The sequence below is a fragment of the Brachyhypopomus gauderio genome, chromosome 7, assembly GCF_052324685.1.
Source record: "Brachyhypopomus gauderio isolate BG-103 chromosome 7, BGAUD_0.2, whole genome shotgun sequence".
NCBI classification, from domain to species: domain Eukaryota; kingdom Metazoa; phylum Chordata; class Actinopteri; order Gymnotiformes; family Hypopomidae; genus Brachyhypopomus; species Brachyhypopomus gauderio.
Window position 1 is genome coordinate 11,880,343 of NC_135217.1, and position 24,041 is coordinate 11,904,383.

Here is a 24,041-nt window from a genome sequence, read left to right on the forward strand (position 1 = left end):
GCTCTGGTGAACATAGGGATGGGATGTGGTAACATTTCCAGATCTCCTGTTTAAAAAGCAAAAACATTAAAACAGTCAAAATGAGGGGTCAGAACAGAAGCCATATTTGAGGGAATGTTTTAATGGTAGACCAATTCCACACAACAATAACACGGTTTGTACTGCTCTTTGTGGTATATGTACGCTGGGCTGGTTTCCAGACAACCAATTTTATCCGGTTGTTTTCCTCCTGTATTCTTGTACTGTTCCTTGTAACACTGTTCCATGTAAGAAAATACAGTTTTTGTTTAGTTTTTCCTTAAATGTGTATTTGGCAAATACAGAAACAACCTAAACAGTTTTCCTCCACAAAAATACCCCTAAAATATTTTTTAAAGAATTGACACACACAGAATTCCAGAATTCATCCCTCCAACGTCATGTTTTTATATGTACTAAAAAATGCAAGAATGTTAACAGTCTATACATCTAAACAGGACTTTATCATGCCCCCATCAGTTACAGCAGGAAATGGAACACAGAGAACGTGCTAGTCACAACCAGAAAGGCTTTACCATGACACTCAACCCGAACACTGACAGATTCTCTCACAGACACAGGGCTGTATTTATCAAACGTCTTGAAGTGAAAAGCACTGGTCTAGGGTCTGTTTCCTTGCCATCTACTTATGAATCTAAAACATGGACAGGATGCATCCTATCCTGCATGAGCCCCGATTCTTTACTGCTTCATAAACAGATGAAAAGATCCTAAATAATCTCAAGCAGTCCTAACCAAAGAGAAACATGAACATGAGTCTAATGGTATTTGAAATTGGGGGTGGGAGATTAAAAATTATAAAAGCAAGTTTTTGCTTGAGACATGAATGGGGATGGTGCACTGTGGTTTTAAATGGTGGGGTAAGTGCTATCTTAGTGTCCAAAATGATGTAATATTACAGATGCGCAGGGATCACCAGTCTCTTTCTTAATTGGCCCTCAGGAAGGCAGGCATGACATGCAAATTACTGCAACCTCTCTTTGGATAAGTCAAGGCTGTACAGTCTAGTCTACTGAAGGCCCAGTGAACAAACAGAAGGCACTTTTAGTGGTGTATGAATTGGATACAGTCTCCCGACCACCCACCCGCCCTCATTTTTGGGATGTTCCAAGACTTTAACATCATGAGAACTGGACAGAACTGTATGTGCATTAAGAATGCAGTTCACCTGTTTAAAAGGCTTCAGATCCTCTTCCAGTGTGTGATTGACACAAACGACATAACTGAGGACATACGCATTTGACTAGCACAGACTCAGAAGACCATACAACTTTGGGTAAACCACACGAGACTTACACAATGCAAGTAGACGGCTCTAATTACACTCAGCTGCACTTGCAGAGAGCCCAGCAGTGTACAATGTTAAGACATGGCCAGGTCTTTGTATGACTTGGTAGGACGGATGTTGATTTGTGTGTGTTTGTCCACACATGCACATTTCTAGGATGAGAAAATTCTCACATACCAAAAAGAACAAGATCAGCACAAAAACAAAGAGGCCGTCATGAATCTGTTTATCAAAAACCTCATCAGTGGAGATATTGTTAGCAAGGGCAACACGTTAAGACATACAAGCCCAAGAGGTCTTTGACACTTTGCCATTGTGACCAAGTTCAGACCCACTCCACAGCCAAAGGCCCTAAGTGGTGTGGTGTATATTGGAGACGGACTGGCTTTTAGATCCATTTCTAAACAAATGGCCTTTGATAAGCCAGGGCTACATTGTCTGCTGACCCAAGCTGTAGCCAACACATGCATGTGTTTAAAATCCTTCAAGGTGTGACAAACATTTGACAGAATTTGGCCTCATAGTGTGTGTGTGTGTGTTGGAGGGAGGGGGGGGGGGGGAGAGTCAGGCCTTTCACAGAAACCATCAGAATGAAATTTGTGAAATTAAGGACTTTATGTCCAACTGAGAGACCGTGATATAGATGTGACTGAATGGAGAGAGAGAGAGAGGGGAAGGAAGATCAGCAACACTGACACCCATTACAGAGCAGATGGAGAAAAAAAATCTTTAACAAGGATTCATTTAGACATCACTATCAAGACCATACACACAGACAAAAACTACACCACAGGCTGCACTTTGCTCCCAAACATGGTTTGTCCACATCATTAACAGGAAGTGACACGCTGTGCTCCTAAATCAGAAAGAAGGGGTCAGCCAATCACGGTGTGGCCCAGCTCTGGCTCCCTCTCTGTCTGTCCGCACTGTACAAGAGGCAATCCTAAGGGCCTTGTATGGTATCTACTGAGGGGAAACACTGAGAGGCAGTTGCTGAGTTCAGGAGAGAATGATGGGAGATGTAGTTTCACATCCAAGTCAGAACCCACTGCACGTAGTGTATGGGTATAATGGACTGTTAACCCAGCTCTGTAATAAGGTAGTAAAATGTGGACAAAGTGATTTTAAAACACAACAAATAACATCTCCTACACAAACGCATAGTTCAGGGTGAATTGTAAAGGTCTTCATACGAGAGCCTTCCACGAGCGTGGCGGGACCGGCGGGAGGCTCGGAAGAGGCAAGTTCTGAATGCTGACTGTTCTGAATGCTCAATGGGAAAAAGAAAGAGTTGGAAACCACAATAAATGTTCAAGAAACAAAGAGAGACAAATACTTTTAAGTACAACACAGTTCAAGTGTAGGGTTTAAAAACCAAAAACAACAAAACAAAAAACACAAAAAAATGAAATCCATGTTAGGCACATTATTCTCTAGTGGATGTTTGTCAGATCAGGAATGTTGACATACAAGAGTTTTTACAAAATAACCCAAAAAACCAAACAAAATAACCCCCCCAGAAAAGGTGCTTGTCTGACAAGACGTCTCAGCAGGGTGCAGGCTGGACAGAAGTCCAACCCCTGCAACAGACCCATGTATGTTAACCTTACTGTTATGGTGAACTCAGTGAAGGGATAATCTCCCAAATAAACACTGAACCAAACCCAAGATTACAATCTACTCAGAAGTGAAATTACGGAGTAGATGTTCTCTGCACCTATGAAACCACCAACCTCAACAAAAACTGGAAATTGAGTGTTTGTTGCAGATCTACGGCAACTCGGCAATGAAAAAGATGATTCACCGGAAAAACAATAACAATAAAAATAATGATGTCACCTCCTGTTGTTCTTACATGTACAAGGTGATGCTGCTACACTTGGTCCGAACTTGAGAACAGCGTTTCTTCTCATTTCCTTCAGGACTGTCTGGACACTAAAACACAAACTAGCCCGGTAACATTACACACAGCTGCCACCTCCACAACAAAAATCAAACCTAAAGAAGTCTGTGGGTGATCTACTAAAACTGATCTACACGCAAACATCTCACATTCACCCAAATAAAAAAATTAGTGGTCCTCTTCAAAGAGAAAACAAACAAAATGTACTGTAAACATAAAAAAATTACTATTTATTTTTGTTTTGATGGTGTTTACCCCTTTTTCATGTCTTTTAATGGAATTATTTCTGTAACTGTACATAAACCTCATGACCATGCTCCTTTTCTCTTAAGAAAGCCCATAATTCAGTTCAGTGTACAGCTCAGGTTGACAAGAGCAAGACTTTCTGGCTCCATTCAAGTAAGCACCATTTTAAAGCCGTGCACCTTTTACACCACCTCTCTCCACCTGTTTCTCTTCTCTTTGTAGCATATCCTCCTCTGCCCGTATCTGTTGTCTTTTCTGCAAGTGCTTTTGCTTTCGTGGTCTTTCTCCGGATCCTCTCATCCGGGCCCGGTCCTGGCACGTTCTCTTCAGGGGAAACACGGGACACCAATGAAAAAAAGAAAAAAAAAAGAAAAAAGAAACTGTGTACTCCCCCCCCACCCCACCCCCACATTTAGAAACCTTCCTTCGTATATACGCAAATGAACATGTGATCTGTGGCCCCTAGGATTTCAATTTGCCAGATTGCTTTCTGTTTCGTCCATAATCTGAATTCGACATATAGGGCAGAATAAACATTTGTTTGGAAGCAAAGTCTCCCGGTGGTAAGTCAAACGTTCAGAGGTCACATTTCTTTTCTTGTTTCATTTTATCCTTCTCCCTCTTCTTTTTCTTTCTTATTTTCTTTTTCTTTCATACTTTTATTTTTCCTTTTTCCCCCCGTTTTCTTTTTTAGTCCTGCTTAGCTGGGAGCTGCTGCTTCCAGGCCTCATTCAAGTAAACCAGTCGCTTGTAGTTGAGGACGAGGAGAATGAAGTTCAGTGCATATGTGCTGACGCAGATGATGCAGAAGTCCTTCAAGACGAAGTAGAGGATGTAGGCCAGGTAGAGGGAGCCCATCACCGAGACGATGGAAGTCGTCATGAGGATCAGGGCAGCCATCGCGCTCACCGTCATACCTGCACATGCACATGTTAGGAAGAGTCGTAAACACAAATCACCTCATTTTGTCTCATACATTAAAACATCTCAATCGGTTGATCTTACTCATGGAACTCCTCAGACTTCTCTTATCAGCTAAAATCCAAAGGCAAAGTGGCGTTGTCGAGATGCTCTCCACCATCCCTGAGCGGAGTGGAGGGAAGCATGGAGGCGTGACCTCTGCCCTCCTTGCCCCTCCTCCTGCTTTAAGGAGGCCCGTGCTCCAGAATGGAGGACACCCGTTACATGTTCCGCTAAAGCTGTGCTATTCATAGTTGTGAAATTTCATTATGGGAAAAAGAGGGACAGATACAGCACGTACGTAAGTGTACACACACACACACACACACACACACACACACACACACACACACACACACACACACACACACACACACACACACACACACACACACACACACACACACACCAAGGGCAGACAAAGGACTACTTAAACAGGGGGATAACAGAATTATAAATATTTTATATTCACAGGAAATAAGATTTAACTCCTTTTTTTAATACAGCAGGAGGATATAAAGGAATATGAAAGAAGAAAAGATTTAATCTGACAGTGGTTTTCTAAATGTATACATTATATAGAGTGGCCTTAAATTCCATGTTTAAAATGCAGTGCTCATTTACCCAGTTTCCCTAAATACAGAATTGTTTGCTTACAATATAAAAATCGTCAATAGCCATCTTAAGGGTCAATCAGCTGATCAAGTGTGCAAATATCCTTATCATTTTCAACCATGGAAACCGGCAGTCCAGTGCGATGCACGGGGCATGACAAAGCAAACTCGACTCCCTGATTTTACAGCCACCGTGGTCTCCAATCATGACTCATCGATGATAAAGTGACTCATTATGTCCTCTTCAAAATTCTCCTAAACTCTGTCAGTGCAAATGTAGGACAAAGTGCTTCTTGTGTTTGTCAGGCTGATAGTGATCACTTTAGTGTTAGCCCAGTTCAGCAAGGGGGGAGAAAGATATTATTGTGTTCTGTATTAGAGACACAAGGTCCATGGGACCTGTGGGCTGATCAGCTGGCCAACACTACATGTGGGAGAGGCTGAGTCAGCACTCACACTCTCACACAGATAGGCACATGCACACACACACACACACACAGAGACACACACAGAGACACACCATGGTGCCATCCAGCAGAAACTCTACTAAAGCCTGTTGTGAGGTTCATACTCAAAGACGATGAGATGCGGATACCATCTATGCAGAAACTGGACCCACCTGCATAAATCAACATTTTCTCTGGAACAGCCTTATCAAACGGATATTGTAATGAAACTTGCTTTTGTGCATGAGCCTCCCATTAGTGCCACTTGTGTCCCACCTATGATAACAGTTCAATGTTCACTCTGAATCATTTCTGGATTAGGTGAATGGCAGGAAACTAACCAAAACTAGCAGCATGCAGTAGCATCCACTTAGTGGAGTGCTTTAGCCCTTAGGACCACTCTCAGGGCCAGATCAAGCCCTTTTCTCTTGCACGAGCCCCATTTCTTTGATGTGGTTCTAAGAACCAGGGCCAGAAGGCCCTGGACATGTGCATGAAAAGTCAGATATGCAGTGTTAGTCATGTGTAGCCCCTTGAAAGGCACTTGGTCAAATCCTTACCCAATAACAGCTGAAACACATAAAAGAAAAGTCCGTAGACACTGTTTGGCTGGTTTATTGCACTGTCGTTACCAAAGATGGATCCCAACAATCCAAATCCTCGACCCCATCTGCAAAGAGGAGAAGAGAGACATATAGAGACACTGTGGGTTTGGGTGGAGAAATGGAGTCAGCTCAGGGATCTTAAAATGAGCCCAAATGACTGCTACATGTGTCCCTGGCACCACTAAGTGCAACAAGGAGGAAGTATTTGCCTCCTGACAAAGAGAAGAAAATGTGCGACAAGATAATGATCAAAACAGTGGAATACAATCATGCAAATAGATCACATTTAAACCAATCAACACTGTAGGAGACCATAAATATTTACCTCAAACACAAGGGGAAAATAATGGTTCTTATGTGAATACAATAGAAATACAATGATTCAATGCCTGAGCAGAACTACATCCAGCACACATAAGCATTATCATTTCTATTGTTTGGAAAGGCCATACAGATTCTGTGGTACCTCAAGCGCTTCGTCTGCATTACAGTCTGAGGGGAATGACAGGGCCCGACCCTGGGCAGACGTGAGTGACGCAAGCAGGTTTCCCTGCCAGATAATCACGCCACTGTATTCACAATGATGGCCTTTGCTCTCCGGAGCCAGCTCCAAACCCTCAAAGTTCACTAGATGGCCTGTGAGCACAACAGTCAGCCCTTCTGCTGTGGGGAGATTCAGATAGGCCTTATCAGTCTTCTGCATCCCAGTGCTAACCTCACCTGACCAGGGCTCTGCCCACGGCACAAAATGGGTACCAGTAACGTAACTGGCTAATTAAAATCATAACACAGATGGCAGTCAGGAACACTGACATCCTTCACAGACAGCCGCATCAAATTAATACCACTGACATTTTTAGTCCTGGCAGGTCGTTAAATCCCACAGGCCCTTGTACTTTCATGTACAATCATAAATACTGATAGCCTACATAAAGAATCTACCAAGTTAATGACAGCCTATCACCTCCCTCTGGTTTGTGTTTGAAGGCGAGGGAAATAACTGTCCCTTCTAATGCTGGCTGCTTTGGCTTCTGCCTTGTATTCTCATCCACCATTTGTCTTCATCACCTCATCATCTTTTTGTGTAACTGCTTTTGACAATTATTTTCTTTCACACTGTGGAACAGAGACAGATTTGCACTGCAGCTTATTAAAGAGATGCAAACTGCTCTAAACATCAAAGCAATGTGAAATTATCTAAATGCCTTCATTTGAGAAACTGGGCTGCAAGTATTACAAGCTGTCTGACATTACTCGGGCAATGGCCAAATGCAAAGCGGCTACAGACGAGACTGTATGTCTCCTGCAAGTCAATTCTAAAGCCCTCCAAAATTCAGCAACTTTAAAAGCAGAAACTGCACTACATTACAGAAAATAGTTGTCTGAGGTTTCCAGAATGCCTCCTCCTTTTTCACACCTCCTTCACGCAACCTTCCTTACAGTTTGCTCAATCGTTCCAAAGCGAAAAGGGTACTAATCTAACAAAGCTCGCCACATGAATATGATTAATCTATTCCTTTTTTAATCTCCAGTTAATCTGCACTCCAGAGGGACGTTTGTCTTTTTGTGATGATCTGGAAACAGAATGCCTCTCCCTTGTTAGCAAAACCACAAACTGGTTGTAGATCAGCAACAAATGACATCACCCACTAACACACAGAAGTGTTCAGCATAGGCTGGCGAATCTCCCCAACACACCGATGCACATGGCAACGCGCTTGAGAACCTGGTAAGTAAAGCTGCATGTTCCACCACCGTGCATCCGTAGCCATAATGTTCCAGTCAAATTTCATATCTGTTTAGCACTGTTTAGTGTGTTTGTGTGTGTGTGGGGGGGGGGGGGGTGTCTAGTAATCAAAGACCTGAGTCATGTGCTCACATCAAAATTCCATCACTGGTGACACACCTGGGCAGAGTCATGAAGTGACAAATGTGACAGCTGCAAGACATGATATATCCCAGCTTTAAGCATTTCCTCTGAGGACAGACTTTAATATACATTAAAGAAAAAGAAATCCTCCAGAAGATGCCTCACAGTAAATGTATTGATAATGAAAAAGTGAAGGCTTCCCCTACTGTCTCACATCACTTGACTTATATAATCTTTGACCAGGGCTGGTATGTAGATAAAATATTTAAAGGTGTTTAAAATATCCTTGTTCACATGGTCATCAGTGAATCAAAATTATATTCATCCAAGAGTCCATTGAAAGTTTTCCTTTACACAATGTCCTCATATTGCTTCCATGTATGTGTGTCTGTGTATGATTTAAGAAACAACATCAGCAGGTCAAATCTCATGACTAAATCTCGTCTCTATCTACAAACCTCCTTATTTCTTGATTTCCCCAGGGTTTTTAATAAACCAAAAATCTACTATTGGGAATTCAGGCCATATGTATCCACAAATACCACATAACAAGAACTCTACAAGTAATGTGCAAGTACGTGATTCCTTATTTAACTAGATACATTACAAAGCAAATAACAGATAGAAAACCTAAAAATGACAGCGCACATAACTCCCGATGGCTCTCGATAATCGTAATCTTGAAGATACAACCTACACGTCAGTGATAAATTAACAGCACGGAGGCAAAGGTTATGCTCAACACAAATTAATCGTGGTAAAACACGATACATAATTTAAACGAATTTCGTTCGTCATTCAAAACGCCTACAGACTTAAGTCAAAAACATCTTGACTACTGAGCCAGCTAGCTAGCCACGTTTTGTTCATCAAAATATCCAGCAGCTTATATAAACTAGACTCAAGAAAACGGAGGAAAATAAAACGAGGTGTGTGCAGTTTTACAGGTTCAGTATAGCTAGCTATCTAGGATAGATAGGATTAGCCAGCTAACAGGTTAACTCACCTGCACCGTGCAGCTAGCTACTAGCCGCTATGGATTGCTTGCTGGCGATGGGACATAAAACAAGTATTATAATCGAGTTAAATGTTATTTAGAAACACCAGTTAATGTCTAAACAGAACCGGAAAACTAATATGAGAACTCCCCCGGCATGCATAAGCTGGGTGTCTCTAATGCTACAATGAATGCTAATGTTGACAGTAGATATGTAGCTAGCTAGCTAGCCTAGCTAACGTGCATTTTAGTTTGCTGGGTTATTTTGAAAGGCTTGTGTGCTCTAACTAGACTGGCCCCGTCTGTCCGAGCTGGTGGGGTAACTGGCGAGATAACCAGCTGTTATACCGCACTGTACACTGGACCAGCGGCGACGCGTGGAGCTGTCGAAGAACGAGAGCTAGGTAGCCAGCCATACACCCGTCTAGCTGCCGTCCCCAAGGGCTCCTTTGACAGTTTAATTGGTCAACCAACCCAGCACAAGGAGCTCACAGCTAGCGGAGACATGGGCGACCACTCCAGGTTACCCTCCATGGCTACACCCGCTACAGTTAGCCAGCTCCCGTTGTGCCTAGCGCTGGACTTACCTGGAGGTGAAGACTTTGGAACAGCTTATAGAGTTGCTCAAATCGCACATGGCCCGGTAATTCCCGTCCCGGGATTTTTCCCTTTCCACGTGAAACGCATATAAAGACAGCAGTATTCCTAATAGACAAACGAGGAGCCTGACTATTCTTTCCCATCGAGGGGTGGACACTCTCAAGACGGGCGCCGCCATTTTTCCCCGGCCTTGCTCGCAGACGCAGCCTCCTACCATTGGGGCTATAGGAGCTGCGACGTGGAACAGCGTGGGGCGTGTCCCGCGGTTAGGGGCGTGTTCCGCTGTTAGGGGCGTGTCCCACGTCTCGCCACTCTTCGGCCAGGGGGTACCATACATCCAAGGTTTGTTTTTATGTCCCTGAAAGAGCCCGCATTGTTTTTGACGCGTCTCATTACGAAGACATGAAAATCACAACAAATTTTACATTTGTAAGACGTACGAAGCATAGGCTACTTCAGCATTAGATGCATTGTTGACATACGCAACAACGGGTTTCAACTACCTTTAGTTCAATTTTACGCCAAATGTTTAAATTGTATGGAGAAATTAATGTAGCTACAGACAATTCAGTTCAGAAACACAAAGACCTTCTGTTTTCCAAAAAGACAACACCGCCACCATGTGGAAATCATTTTTCCTAGTTTAACGATTCTGGGCCGTATTGATTTTAAAATAATTTGTTGTGGCTTTAATTCTATAATGTTTATGTTATACCGTTTAGCCGAAGGTTAAACAAGCCTAATGGTAACAATATGTTTTTGTTTAATTTGTACTACAGATTTGGTTTCATATGACACCCATATATTTTCTATTGAAGAGATAGGCGCGAATAATCCCATGGTCATTGAACGTGGGCGTATACATACGGATCCAACAGTCAAATCTTCAGCAAATCAGCGACGAGAATGTCAAACCCACGTGACTTTCAGGCTCCTGAAAACTGCGTGACATCATCTGTTGTTTACTCACATTAGAAGAGTTTTGCTGAAGAGGTCAGTGAAAACTGGTTGCAAAATTTGTGCTGAAAACATGGCTACTGACATTGAAAAGTTTGAAGCGATGCACTACGACGAGTATGAGTATTATAATCTAAACGAATATTCGTGTCATGCTGGAGGAAAAGGAAGAACTAAGAGAGAAATCGGATTAAACACAAATCGCCATTGCCCTGCAGGGCACGAGAGAAAAATTGTTGAAAAATATCATAATAGCGAAATGAAGCGCAAGAGAAGCAAAAGCTCTTCATCTTGAAATATGGATTTTTGGTAAGACGTTTTACAAACAAGCGTCTTGGGTCTTTGTTCCTCATTATTGCAACATGTCGGGGCACGTTGCGTCCTTCCACCCTATTGTGTAAATGCTGCCATTTTTAAAACACCACGCATTTGTCTGATATTTTAAATGTGTGCTAATTTAGCAAATTGCTGTAAATGTTCAATACCAAGCTAATTATTTAAATAGAGATGATTATTTCCTGGTTTGTCTTTTTGTCATTTGTGTACAGAGCCGAAAAACACAGACTGGAAATGACGTGAGAACCGGATCATGGTCCAAATGTTCGTTTGCCTTTTCTGACCCACCAAACGAGAACATGGTGCCCGTGTCACTCGGCGCGGCCCTCAGTACAAGTTTCATGGCACCTATTACGCATTTCGTCACTGGAATTAAATCTGCTAGTGTCGGATTGCAGCTGCACACATGAATAGCTTGTTACGTTTGGATGTTGGCCCTTTAAATGATTTTAAGTGTGGTGTAAATGGTGTTTTTAAACGTTCAAATTTACTTTATGAATAAAACGTTTAAATGATAAAGTAAAATGCTGTCGTAAAGAGTTGATGCATTTTATATTCTATGAAAGACTGTTGCGTCAAACTAACCATCTTGTGGAGGTCTTGAATTACCTGTGAAGTTGAATTAAGTGGAAAACGCAGTGCTGGTGCATGCCAACCTTGTACAACTGGAGACCTCCGATTATTTGTATTACTAAAGATAGTAAACCACCTTGGCTGACCATATTTTGGATGGTAAAACTCAATTTCATTGTTGAAATGGACTACGAGAACCTGGGCCCCGGTTAAATAAGTGGAATAACTAAACAAAAAAAAACAATTTATTCACTTTTGCGCTTCAGTAAACCTATTAAACAATTTAAACCCGACAACAGCCTAATAACTGAGCATCATATACATGTGGCGGTCCTATACCATTTGAACTGAGAGGACGGCGCTACTAACGTGAAGTAACTGGAATAACTGACCTTTTGTTTTTGTTTCTTATTAAAATTTTACAATGATCGCATCAAGTTCAATGCCTTTTAAAACACCTTTGTACACGTTCTCAACATTTTCATAAATGCGTGTCATAAATTAAACGATCATAAGACAGTACAAAAACACGCTGATTTTCCTTTAAGAGAAAGCTAGCTAGGTTAACCAAGTTAGCTAGCTAGTTAGCGAATAGTTTGCGGTGGCTGTGTTACGAAGGCACTCACCACGAGTCCTGGACTTTCTGTTAAGGTCCTCTATTTATTTTCTTTAACATTTTTATACTCAATGTGTTTCTTATCGTATAATGGTTTGTGTTCTGCCGCCATGCTGACAATTTGTTTGGATTGCAACCATAGCAACTGAACTCTGATTGGCCAGCATATTTCTAACGCTTCCGTCCGTTTAGAAAACGTTCTTTTGGTGTATTTTGTCGCAAAGGCGATCGGGATACACGTTATTAGCTCAGATTACTCTCCAACTGTACGGTGGCCGCAGGAGTGGCGTATGCCGACTCCCGCCACTGTATGCAGTGACAGTACATGCGGTGGTATACTGATCGCAAGGCCATGTGACGGTGACGTGGTCTTGGTGGCATGTTTACGGCGGAAGCTTTCCCGCGACGTTTCGTGTAGCCATTCGGGAGTCAACCAGACTCAAATCATCACACCCTGGTTCATAGTCCTTTAAACGTCTCATACACTTCTCCAAAATGCAAGTTGGGGAAAATCTGATTTTAACAGAAAAGTGGAAGAAACTACTTCTTAGTCAGAAACAGATCAACAAATGTCTAAATAGGTTGCTTTAATAATGCAGTTGGTTAGTTTTGCCTGAAACCAGGTTGCTTTTTAGTAGCCTATTTTAACACATGCTTCTATGAAAGAAACCCAACATAATTTTGAGTTGAATATGATTTTATATATTCAAAAGAAAGTAAGCATTATAAATAATAAAAACCCATCTCTTAAAATTCAAGCATGTCTGGAAAGTGATCATATTTGGGATGCAAGTAGTTTACATAGTAAATCTTAAGAAAGCTCCTTGGTCGTGCTGTTTTTATTCTACAATTTTACAAATTTCCCTACAACTACCCTAAGTATGTTCTGAGATACATTCACTGTTCTGTAGAAACCTGAGTCATCATATTCTGTTCATCATACATCATGCATAGCATATCAGTATAGAAGTACTGGTTTGTGCAATGACAGTCCACAATCTGCGGAAGGTAAGTTGTGCGGCCATATTAGTGTATGGCATCTGGATTTAGTAGTATACAAATATTACAGAAAGGCATGCATAGCTAACAGAGGCCATACTGGGCCTCACTACTTATTTACCATATTAAAGTCTAGAGCAAAGCCAACTGTGTTTCTAAAACTCTGACGTTATTTTTTTAAGACCAAATTAGAAGCCCTGCCTTTCCTATGGTTGGAATACAGAATGTCAGATAGCTGTCTTCAGTCAAAAATTCTTATATGGCTTCCTCTCAACAACACGTAATAAGAATGTAAGCATAAAAACTATTTACTACTCTTCATCCCACAATAACATTTTTGCTAAACTGGAGATGCCATTCACACTAGTTGGATACAGGACCACAGAGTTCTAGCAGTTAATATGAACGGTTATTATGTATTCAGCTAAGAACAGACATTGGTCTTGAACAGGTATATCAGACAAAATTTAAATGTCCCCTATATGAAACCAAAATGGACAATAACAGTCTGTCCCATCCATGTTTGTGGATGGTGATCTGAAAACTTATCTAGGACAAGGCTCAACACTGGCCTTATAGTATTTGCAAATATGGAAATCTGATGCAGAAATGGCACAGCAGCACAGTTGCGTCTGTGAACAGAGAATGACTTGCGGAGGAAAGAAACATGCTAATACAGACAACCCAAGCTCAACTAATGTGCATCCAACTAAACCTAAGCTAGAATCTGTAGAGTAATTTTATGGATTGTTCATGTTTTTCAGGTAGAAAGAGTTATCCATTTTAAAATCAGCTTCTGCTATTCAAGCACTGACCACTTAACTACATACATCAGTCACACCCTTTTATGGGCATGCCAAATGAGTCCTTGGTACAAAGAGGAGCAAAACACTTCAGTTCTTCAATAATTTCAATTTCTAAACCCTCAAATCAACCAATAGTGTATTATTTACCCTGCTTTTAACTAATGTCCACTGCCATTTAGGCATTTAGGCTTGCTAGGTCCAAAAGATTCTGAAGCAAGAACAAAGTTTTCTATGGTGACAATAACCATCTTCTTTTACGATGACATCAGCTGTTTTGACTAGAATATCAACAAGTCCTTTGGTCAAGCACTGCCACCCACTAGCCACACCCACTAGCTCTTGGTGGCGTGGAGTTTACGGCGGAAGTACTCGGGCGCGGCCTCCTGCAGCCATTCGGAGTCCACCAGGCACAGGTCCCTCATGTAGCAGCGGGAGGTGTGGAGAAGCTCATTGAAGATGACGTAAGCCGGCTTGGCCTGAAAGAGGACAGAGGACGGGTGGATGGCCACAGGATGGTGGGTGTCCAGGGCTACATAGGTGCCATCAAGCTGCAGCTCAGCAGCATTAGTAAACATGCCATGAGCGAGGCACCGGCGCACGTTGGCCAGCTCCGAGTGTGAGGACTCCAGCTTCAGACCCAGCTGCAGGATGAAGAAAAGCACGATTAAGCCTTAGCAGAAGACACAGCTACAAATGGTCAAAATAAAAGCTGGGTTATGTTCTGTTTGAACTGGCAGCGTCCCGACAGGCAGCACCTTAATGCAAATGTCCCTCAGCTGTGCTCGGACCTCAGCCACCAGGCCCATGTTCCTGCTGTTCACAAAGTTCTCCCTACACCACTCCTGAAGCACAGAGCAGACACCAATAACATACAAGTGTAAGTACAAACCTCATGTAAGTTTCAAGCGAATTATAATAAATCTTCATATGATGACATAAAAAAATTATTGTTCTCAGTACTGAACATGCCACAGTTGTTTGTGCTCTGCAGCTAGAGACAAGACCATGCACCCTTAATGAACAATTAGGGAAAATTGGTAAGGCTAGTTTTATATAGATTCACAAAGTCAAAAATTCTCTCCATGAAATGTCTTGCAGGAAGAGCTTTACCTACCTTGTTCCCGCCGACTTTCTTGAAGGCCCTGTAGACGTTGAGGAGGGTCATGTGGTCTCCTTCGCTGGAGACAAATTTCCGACGCACAGCGACCACCTCGTCCCGGTGGGCGGGCGGGTTGTACAGCACGGAGTCCACAGAGAGCAGCGAGATGATGGTAAGGACCTCCTCTGCACACGAGAACTCCGGAGAGGCCAGGATGGTCTAGACAATAGACAACGAGGACAGCGGTCAGACAGCCACAGTTATGTCAAACATAGATCAACTGTTTGTTACGACTCAATTTTTATGAGCTTCTTCCCTTGAAGGAAGACCTAGGTCAACAGAAAATGCTGCCTTGCTTGCTGAGGAATTGAATCGCATCTTTTGAAGCCTCAAACAATTTATGTACTGAATGTGGTCCTTAGAAGTGAAAGCAGTCAGGTACATTTTCTTCAGAAGGGGCTGGTTTTGTGGATGTGTATTTGGCTGAGCTATGGACTAAATTGTAATGTCAGTGTTGATTCACTGGAAGGCCACTCTGGACCAAGTTTAAGAATAATCTTGGTGTGAGACACTGGCCCTAGGCGTAATAAAGTCAACAAGCAAAGCTTGCCAAGCACAGCATTTCTGTCTTACTTTCGCATAGCGCGGTTCAAGGGGGAAGCAGGCCATCTTCTTGCCCAGAGGAGTTAGTGAGATCTGATCGCCCCTTCTCTCCACAGCACCAAGTAGATCCAGCTGCTCCACAGCCATTCGCATCGACTCTATCCAATTACAATCAGGGGCCTCAGTAACTCCACCAATAAAGATCATCTTCTGAAAGCACTTCTAAACAAAGTTACTTTCAGAAGTTTCATTAATGACACTAAATGAGTTATTTTTGAGTATACCATCAGCTGCATTGCTGATGGCCAACGTTAACTAGGGATGTATTGTTATTTATTCATCAGTTGCTCAGTGAAATGATTAATTAAAGGTCATGGTGAGGAGGGCCTTAGGCGTCTTGCTAGCATATCTGAACAGACAGTCTCAAGTAAATATCAAACCAGTACCCACAGTCTGGAGTAAAGGTCATGAATGTTTTGGACTCTTACCAGGAGAAGGTCTGGACATGAAGTCAAAGTTTAAGACGTCAGGAATGCCCAGAGCCAGCAGCTGTAGCAACACACCAGCCAAGTTACACCTACAGAACCCAGATGGGACAACCATCAGATGATACCTGATCATCATGTTTCATAGTTTGCAGCAAACCACCTGCAGAACCATTTGAACACACAACTTATCTAACTCGTATCTTTTATCTTACAAGACTGTGACATCTCACAAATTCATGCAAAAATACCAGTACTGCTGGGCACCGTCATGAAAACTACCACATGTTTAAATCATTTATGTCACCTGTTTAAGGAAATGAGTGAAACAAGCAAACCAAGTCTGGATGTATGCAAGCACATATTTATGGCAAAATATAATTCTAATCCATTTTACCGTTGTATCTCGGGCACAGTCATGGTGGCAAAGTTGTCAAACTCCTCTTCAGTGTAGAGACGGTAGCACGACCCCGAGTCCTCTCTCCCTGCACGGCCAGCTCTTTGCCAGGCCTGAGCCTTGGACACCCTCTGCACAGACAGCACCTCCAGACCACTGTCTGGCAACCGCACAACACAAATGATGGTTTACATGCGTTTGCTGGGATTGACTGTTGTTGCTTAGTATTATTAGGATGTTATTGTATTGTTATTAAAACTGGTATTAATAAAAGTATAGTAAAGTCCCCACATGGTGTCTATAGGTTACAGTAATGTATGTGTTTCCATCTATATTCTCTTGGAGTATAGAGTATAATTTTTTTATACTTGCAATGACTAAAAAAATTTCAGAAACAACAGCTTAAATTTAAAACATGATCATGCAATGCTAAAACATTGTATTTGATTGCAATGTGATCTAACATTGCAACTGTCTAACATTAAACCCCTACTGTCTGTAGTGTTTAGTTCAGGTGAATGTAGTAGGTATTGAACTGTTGGACACTAGGATTCTTACCTGGGTTAAAGCGCTTAGCTTTTACCATTCCCGTGTCAATGACGTACTTGATACCAGAGATAGTTATGGATGTCTCTGCAATGTTGGTTGAGAGGACAACTTTCCTACATCCCTGTCATCCAGACAAAAAAATTCTGATAAACCTAAGAGCTAAAACCCAAACCCTAAAAGTGTATGCTTCCATGAAAACAAAACATAATGGCAATTTAAAACAATTTGAGATTCGAAACTTGAGATTCATCATAATGAGAAAAACCTTTCCCTCAAAGAGTCTTGCTTTACATCCTATTAAGATAGAATGTGGTCAGCCATTGGACTAATAACTTGTAATACAGACCTTAAGGGAAATGGCAAAGATACATGTTTTAACTGCAAAGCCACTTGGAGCAGTGACGATGCATTTATGAGGAATATCTTCCCTTACACTGCATTTTAGACTTTGTGCAACTTTATTTAGACTAACATTACTTCATTTGTGTGGGCATTTAAAATAAAACTTAGAATAATGCTTTATATTATTGTTTTTATGTTGTAGATTGCAATATAGATTTTTTTCTACTGATGCTGCTTCATTTGAGTGCTAGAATTAATTACTATGTCATTGTGAGTGTGGTACAAGTGGGTGAATATGGAGGCGGGTTCACTACAGAGAGTGAGATGAATACAGGTGCATCATCACAGTCATCTTAAGAGTCTTTAAAATGTTCCACTTATTGTATTTTCTAAAAACCTTAAGACATTTAGAAGTGCAAAGAACTATATTGTATTTATTTCCTTCAAAACTAAATGAAAGTCTGCAACATTGTGTTCTCCTTTCAGGCCACATACGGGCCTGGTCTGGCTCAGTTAATGCACCAGTTCTGAGCATTTTGCCATCAGGAACATTGTGAGTGATCATTCAATGGTTGTGTTGCTGTGAATACCTTGGGCGCAGGCTGAAAGACCCTGAGCTGCTGGGTGGGTGGGAGAGAGGCGTACAGGGGGATGACCGTCATTGGCCCACAGGTGTCAGGAAGATGCTTGGAGATGTCCCGACAGGTACGAGCTAGCGCTTCGATCTCCTCCTGACCAGTCATGAAGACCAGGATGTCATGTGAAGGAGGAGCTTCCTGCACCACCAAATAAACATCAGAAAAAGTTCACCAGCAGAAATCCTTACAGCAGACTTACAATTAAGCCAATTGTTAGAAACAAAATACAGCCTTTAAGAGTATCTGCTGTTAATGTTTAATCTATCAACTGTGCAATATATATCAAACATTGTGAAGCTTAAATTGTATTGACTTAAATACCTCCCTAAAAACAACCCCCTCAGACCTCAAACAAAGAACTAAAGTTTTCTTATTTGGAACAGTCATGGTTAGAACAGCTTTAAAAAGAAAATGCGGACAAAGGTCAAAAGTTCCAGCACCAAGTTAAATTTAAGTGATCTCAAACTAGAGCACAAAATCTCTTTCACACTCACATTCACACTCACACACACACCTCTATCAGAGGTCTGACACCAACCTGGTGGATCTGAAATATGGAGACCAGTGCTGCCTGCAAGTAATCTGACTGGGACTGCTTGGTGTAGTAGATCTGAACTGGGTGCTGTCGCCCTTCCAGGTACAGCACAGGAGACTTATTGAAATATTGGGAGAACAAGTCCACATCCATGGTGGCAGACATCACAAGGACCTGGAGATCAGAGAGTTTAGTTGCAGACAGACTGGGACAGAGGAGGGTAGTTTAGTGACCCTGGTAAAATTCTCACCTTTAGAGGAACCTTATTTTGCACTTTGCGTTTGCGCTGAGCAGTTTTCACCACTCCAAAAAGGACATCCGTGTGGACTGTCCGCTCATGAGCTTCGTCCAGGATCACGACAGTGTAGCGAAGCAGCAAAGGATCTCCCATCGCCTCTCTCAGTAACATGCCGTCGGTCATGAACTTCAGCTTGGTCTCCGACGAGGTCACATCCTCAAATCGCACCGTGTAGCCCACCTGAGAAAAAGTGGAAGTTGTGTTATGATCAGGTCTATCGACAATGCCAAGAATACCTCCAAATAGACACACAAACGTAACGACAATCAATGTACTACTAACTTAAAATGTCTACATAACAGCAGCGCGTTACTTTATACACAGTACACGTACCAGTTTTCCAAGATGAGTTTTCTTTTCCTCGGCAACTCTGGCCGCCAGTGATATGGCGGCCACACGGCGAGGCTGTGTGACCGCAATGATGCCCTGACGACCAATTCCAGCTTCATAGAGATACTGGGGTATTTGCGTGGTTTTACCAGAGCCTGTCTCTCCTGTAGGTCGCGAGAATAATGAATAAACTTTAAAAAAATTAACAAACCACATATACAGTTCCGACTTAAAAGGTGATTTAGTAAAGTGAAACGGCCATAAAAGCAAGATTAGCCAATAAGCTTAGCAATAAGTGGTCTATATTCTTTCGTTGCATAACTAACTAGACAACTAGATAGCTTGTGTCGATTAATCGTCTTACCTATTAACACGGCATTATGCAGCTGTCTTAATTGATTGATGAGCTGAGATTTTGCTTGGTAAATTGGAAGGTGTTTCCTCTGAATGTCTATCGGTATTTGAGTGTTTCCCTTCCTGGGTAGTAGCATTACAGGCTTCTTATCGAGACGCAAGAAAGGAGACCCCGGCTTAAACTTCTTCGCCGGAGGAGGATCGGGGTCGTGGGGCATGATCTGACGGAAGCTCCGATCAAAAAGAATCCGTCTCTTACAATGAACTGTGACCTTATACAAAAATAGGCAAAAAGGCAGTTTGTGAGGTAGAGAAGACTCGCAATGCAGTTGTTTACCTCGTCGTTGAAGGAATTGCGTCCCACGTGGCTCACACTTCGACGTCGCACGGAATTGACGTAAAAATGGTGTGTCGAGTTTGTAGGACCTCGTTCTCCGTTAACCTTTCCTGTGTTTTCTTGCTATTTGTGGGTATTTAACTAATTTAAATTTGTTAAAATATAAACTCTTATTTTCACACCTTACTAGTGTGCTTTCCTTGCTACAAATACCCCGAGTCTTCTTAATTTCGTAAAAACAAACTCCTTAAGCAGCGAGTCAAGCTCTTCTTGAGAATATATTGAGTGTAGTGCGTTTGGCAGCTGATTTCCGGGGCTATGTAGGAGTTTTTAGCCATTTTACCTTGTCCGACTATACACGGTGCTTGTGATGCCAATATATTACAATATATATATATATATATATTACATTCTGAGTCGACCATAGATTGTATACAAGTACGACACGTATGACGCTTTGCCATGTGTGACAAGGATACTGGCCATTCCGGTGAGCCCCGCCTCTTTTTGTTAATGCCTCGTTGTGATTGGATGGTTGTTACGTATAATACCGCCTCGTTTCCTGTTCTAGCCTCTTTCTTTCACGCGTCCCTACAGTGAGGTAAGATTTGTGCCACCCTAGCATAATTTTCGAAACTCATAACCCCGCTACCAAACAAACTGTGCACATTTATACGAATAATGCGCAAATGTTTCCATTGTACCGATTGGGCATGATCGCGAATAAGCCCGTCTTGGGCGGGAATACAGGGCAGCTCGTGGCAAAGGCCTCCGCGCGCCATATTAACGCGCGTGCTTCGTCCCACGTGTCCAGGCCGATTACCGATTATATAACTAGTTGGTGTTACACCGTAAAAGACGAAGCGTATCTGTAGATTTTTGTTAATGTTTCTCTAATAAACCATTTGGAAAATTAAATGTTGTTAACTGGGTTAGCAAAGAGTGCTAATTTGTCCATGTTTGACGCTCCTAAGAATCAGAACTAACGATACTGTCGTTTTTTCGTCTCCAAGATATTCACCTTGTCTTTAAACCGGCTGTTACCCGATCCTTGGAAGCACTGTAAAGATGCCCAGGGAAGACAGGGCCACGTGGAAGTCCAACTACTTCTTGAAAATCATTGTAAGTGACATTTGCACGGAACAGCGTTAATTTGACGTATATGGTTGAAATGAGGTATCCTAGCACGTTCTGGATTGATGAAAGTGGAAACGGCAAGTAACTTAAATGGCCGTTGTAGCAACAAAAAATGCGGACACTATTTGTATTGTGATTAATGTTCCAAATACTGAAGACAGACCTGTCTATCTGTTGAGCATTACTCTCAATGAGTAGGCTACTGTAATCTACAACAGATCCAGATTCGTCCATCAGACTGCCAGATGCCTGCTTAATTACACCACTCCAGCCAACACTTTAGTCTAGTAATTTCAGGCTTGTTTGCAAACTTTGGATTGTCCCATTCTGCTGGCAGTTTTGTTTTATTGTTTGATATTATACCTGAATTCAGTCGTTTGAAGCGGTGTGTATATACACCAGACATCATTCAGGGTGTCCATCTTATTTATTTGTCAGTAGGCGATGGGGAGTGTATTTTGTGAGTTATTAATGCTGTTTTTGAGACGCTGGAAGAATGTGGAATTACGTGCTGTTCCCTTCCCCTGCATCTAGTTCATCACATTTGTTGCTCAGGTTTTGGGAGTCATTTTAATGCAGGTTTCAGTTACAGATCGACTGTTTCAGTGTTGCTCTGTCGTTCCCCCTGCACAGATAAATCTGTTTCCTACTATCCTCGTCTGTCCGTCCTCCACGGCTGGCGGGGACGCTTGGTCTCAAACAGTTGTCCTTGTACAGGTGTTGCACCTAGTGCCTGTTCGATGTGCAGCTTTTGATTTGCACTCCCCGTTTGTGTGCAGCAACTGCTGAATGACTACCCGAAGTGCTTCATCGTGGGCGCAGACAATGTCGGCTCCAAGCAGATGCAGACCATTCGTCTGTCCCTGCGGGGCAAGGCCGTCGTGCTTATGGGCAAGAACACCATGATGAGGAAGGCCATCCGCGGACACCTGGAGAACAACCCGGCTCTTGAGAAGTGCGTATTAACAGGTGCTGGGGCTTTATTGGCCTGGATGGTCTGTGCCATGCTGGGTGTATTAATTGAGGACCCTGGGCTACGTTTTTGTAGAGAGTCTATAATTAGTTTTTAAAACTAAAAGCATATTGTGCAGGATAAGTTACAGATCAGCTGATTCAGTGCTGGTTTGTCGTTCCCCCTGCACAAATCAACCTGTTCCTTTCTATCCCTGGGTGTCTGCACCCCACGGTGCTCAGGGACGCAGGGTTTCAGACATTGAACTGCAGTAGGGGGGGTTTAGTACAAGTATGTTTGTACATTTTTGGATGTGTTCGAGTGATGACCTGCTGTGTCTCAGGCTGCTCCCCCACATCCGTGGAAATGTTGGTTTTGTCTTCACCAAGGAAGACCTGACTGAGGTCAGGGACCTGCTGCTGGCCAATAAGGCAAGTATCTTTATAGTTCACACTGGCACCTAGCCTATCAAGCGTGGAGCAGATCTCTTGAACAGCAGGAGTTTTAACTGCCTTTCTGCATTTTAGGTGCCGGCCGCGGCCCGTGCTGGTGCCATTGCTCCCTGTGAGGTGACTGTGCCCGCACAGAACACCGGTCTGGGTCCTGAGAAGACCTCCTTCTTCCAGGCTCTGGGCATCACCACCAAGATCTCCAGAGGAACCATTGAAATCTTGGTATGGAGAAAAGCATAATATGGACAATTTGTCTGGGCTAGCTTTGCCTATTGACCTACTTCTGCCAAGAGGGCTTGTCTCCATGTCTAAGCTCTGTCCTCTCCTTCCAGAGCGATGTTCAGCTGATTAAGCCTGGGGACAAGGTGGGGGCCAGCGAGGCTACCCTGCTCAACATGCTGAACATCTCCCCCTTCTCCTACGGCCTGCTCATCCAGCAGGTCTATGACAATGGCAGCGTCTACAGCCCTGAGGTGCTGGACATCACGGAGGATGCCCTGCACAAGCGGTTCCTGGAGGTGAGGGCGAGGGCCAGATTGCAGATTTTGAACTCGCAGGATTAGTTACAGATTAGCTGCTGCTGTGCTGCTCTGTCGTTCCCCCTGCACACATCAACTTGATTCTTGCTATCCCTGTCTGCCTGCAGTCCATCAGCGTACAGGGACGTTTGAATTCACACATTCGCTATTTGTAAATGGCACAATGCATCCAGTGCTATCTAGGGGCCCTGGATTCAACTATTTACAAGAAATGTAACTGCTTATTCATAAATGGCACTATCAGAATCCTTCTAAATCCTGACTTTTTACTCCCTACTCAGGGTGTGAGGAACATTGCCAGTGTCTGCCTGCAGATTGGCTATCCCACTTTGGCCTCTATCCCCCATTCCATTGTCAACGGGTACAAGAGGGTTCTGGCCGTTGCTGTGGAGACGGACTACTCCTTCCCCTTGGCTGATAAGGTAAAATGCGCTCTGTTCCTCCACAGGGCGGCAGTGCTCGAGCCCTACAGGCCAGGTTACAGAACCGCTCCTGCAGTGCTGTTGTGGTGTTCAACCTGCAGAGAGAAACCTGCCCCCCCTTTACACCTGTCTGCCTTCCCTGCTTGGTCTCAGACATTTGAACATGTCTTACAGGTTGAGCAAATGAGACCTTGCTCAACACCAAAAGTCTCGAACTCCTACACCTTCGCTTTTAGGTGTGGGTGGTGGTTTTTGAAAACATTACAGAGTGATTTTTTTTCAGCAAGACTAAAATTTGTACTTGTAGCCATAGGCACATCTGTTAACATTTTTAACCATAATAATCAATTACATTTTTAGAGTGAAGAGAACCGTTTTGTTTGTGGCACCAATGTCCACTCACTTCCATACGTTTTCCTGTCAGTAGCTCACTGCTCCTGTTCTCCCCTCCAGGTCAAGGCCTTCCTGGCAGACCCCTCCGCCTTCGCTGCCGCCGCTGCTCCTGTGGCCGCTGCCACATCCACACAGGCAGCTGCAGCTCCGGCCCCAGCCGCGGAGCCAGCCAAGGACGAGTCTGAGGAGTCCGACGAGGACATGGGATTCGGCCTGTTTGACTAAGAGTGAAACGTCGTGATGGCGCAACGCTGTAATCTGTCAACTTCAATAAACGATCTGAGAACCTACAGTGTCTTGTGTGATGTGAGAATATGAAGTACT

General features: G+C 43.0%; 3 protein-coding genes across 3 annotated transcripts; 1 reads left to right on the forward strand and 2 right to left on the reverse strand.

The window, feature by feature from the left end:
- Positions 1 to 101: 101 nt before the first annotated feature.
- Positions 102 to 9,880, reverse strand: vkorc1l1 (vitamin K epoxide reductase complex, subunit 1-like 1). The gene is made up of 3 exons (XM_077011737.1): positions 9,556 to 9,880; positions 6,057 to 6,166; positions 102 to 4,393 (listed from the first exon to the last, which is right to left on the reverse strand). Exons 1-3 carry the CDS (start codon positions 9,783 to 9,785, stop codon positions 4,167 to 4,169), a joined length of 567 nt encoding a protein of 188 aa, XP_076867852.1. The 5' UTR covers positions 9,786 to 9,880; the 3' UTR covers positions 102 to 4,166.
- Positions 9,881 to 12,648: 2,768 nt separating this feature from the next.
- dhx33 (DEAH (Asp-Glu-Ala-His) box polypeptide 33) lies at positions 12,649 to 20,180 on the reverse strand. Its single transcript, XM_077011734.1, has 12 exons — positions 19,496 to 20,180; positions 19,135 to 19,295; positions 18,754 to 18,981; positions 18,507 to 18,677; positions 17,921 to 18,106; positions 16,998 to 17,109; positions 16,440 to 16,599; positions 16,046 to 16,134; positions 15,588 to 15,715; positions 14,970 to 15,173; positions 14,611 to 14,697; positions 12,649 to 14,496 (listed from the first exon to the last, which is right to left on the reverse strand). The coding sequence occupies exons 1-12, from the start codon at positions 19,701 to 19,703 to the stop codon at positions 14,188 to 14,190; spliced, it is 2,043 nt and encodes a 680-aa protein (XP_076867849.1). The 5' UTR covers positions 19,704 to 20,180; the 3' UTR covers positions 12,649 to 14,187.
- A 192-nt stretch (positions 20,181 to 20,372) lies between these two features.
- rplp0 (ribosomal protein, large, P0) lies at positions 20,373 to 24,007 on the forward strand. Its single transcript, XM_077011735.1, has 8 exons — positions 20,373 to 20,423; positions 20,836 to 20,944; positions 21,739 to 21,914; positions 22,255 to 22,342; positions 22,439 to 22,585; positions 22,696 to 22,881; positions 23,184 to 23,324; positions 23,778 to 24,007. The coding sequence occupies exons 2-8, from the start codon at positions 20,891 to 20,893 to the stop codon at positions 23,940 to 23,942; spliced, it is 957 nt and encodes a 318-aa protein (XP_076867850.1). The 5' UTR covers positions 20,373 to 20,423; positions 20,836 to 20,890; the 3' UTR covers positions 23,943 to 24,007.
- The last annotated feature ends 34 nt before the right edge of the window (positions 24,008 to 24,041 follow it).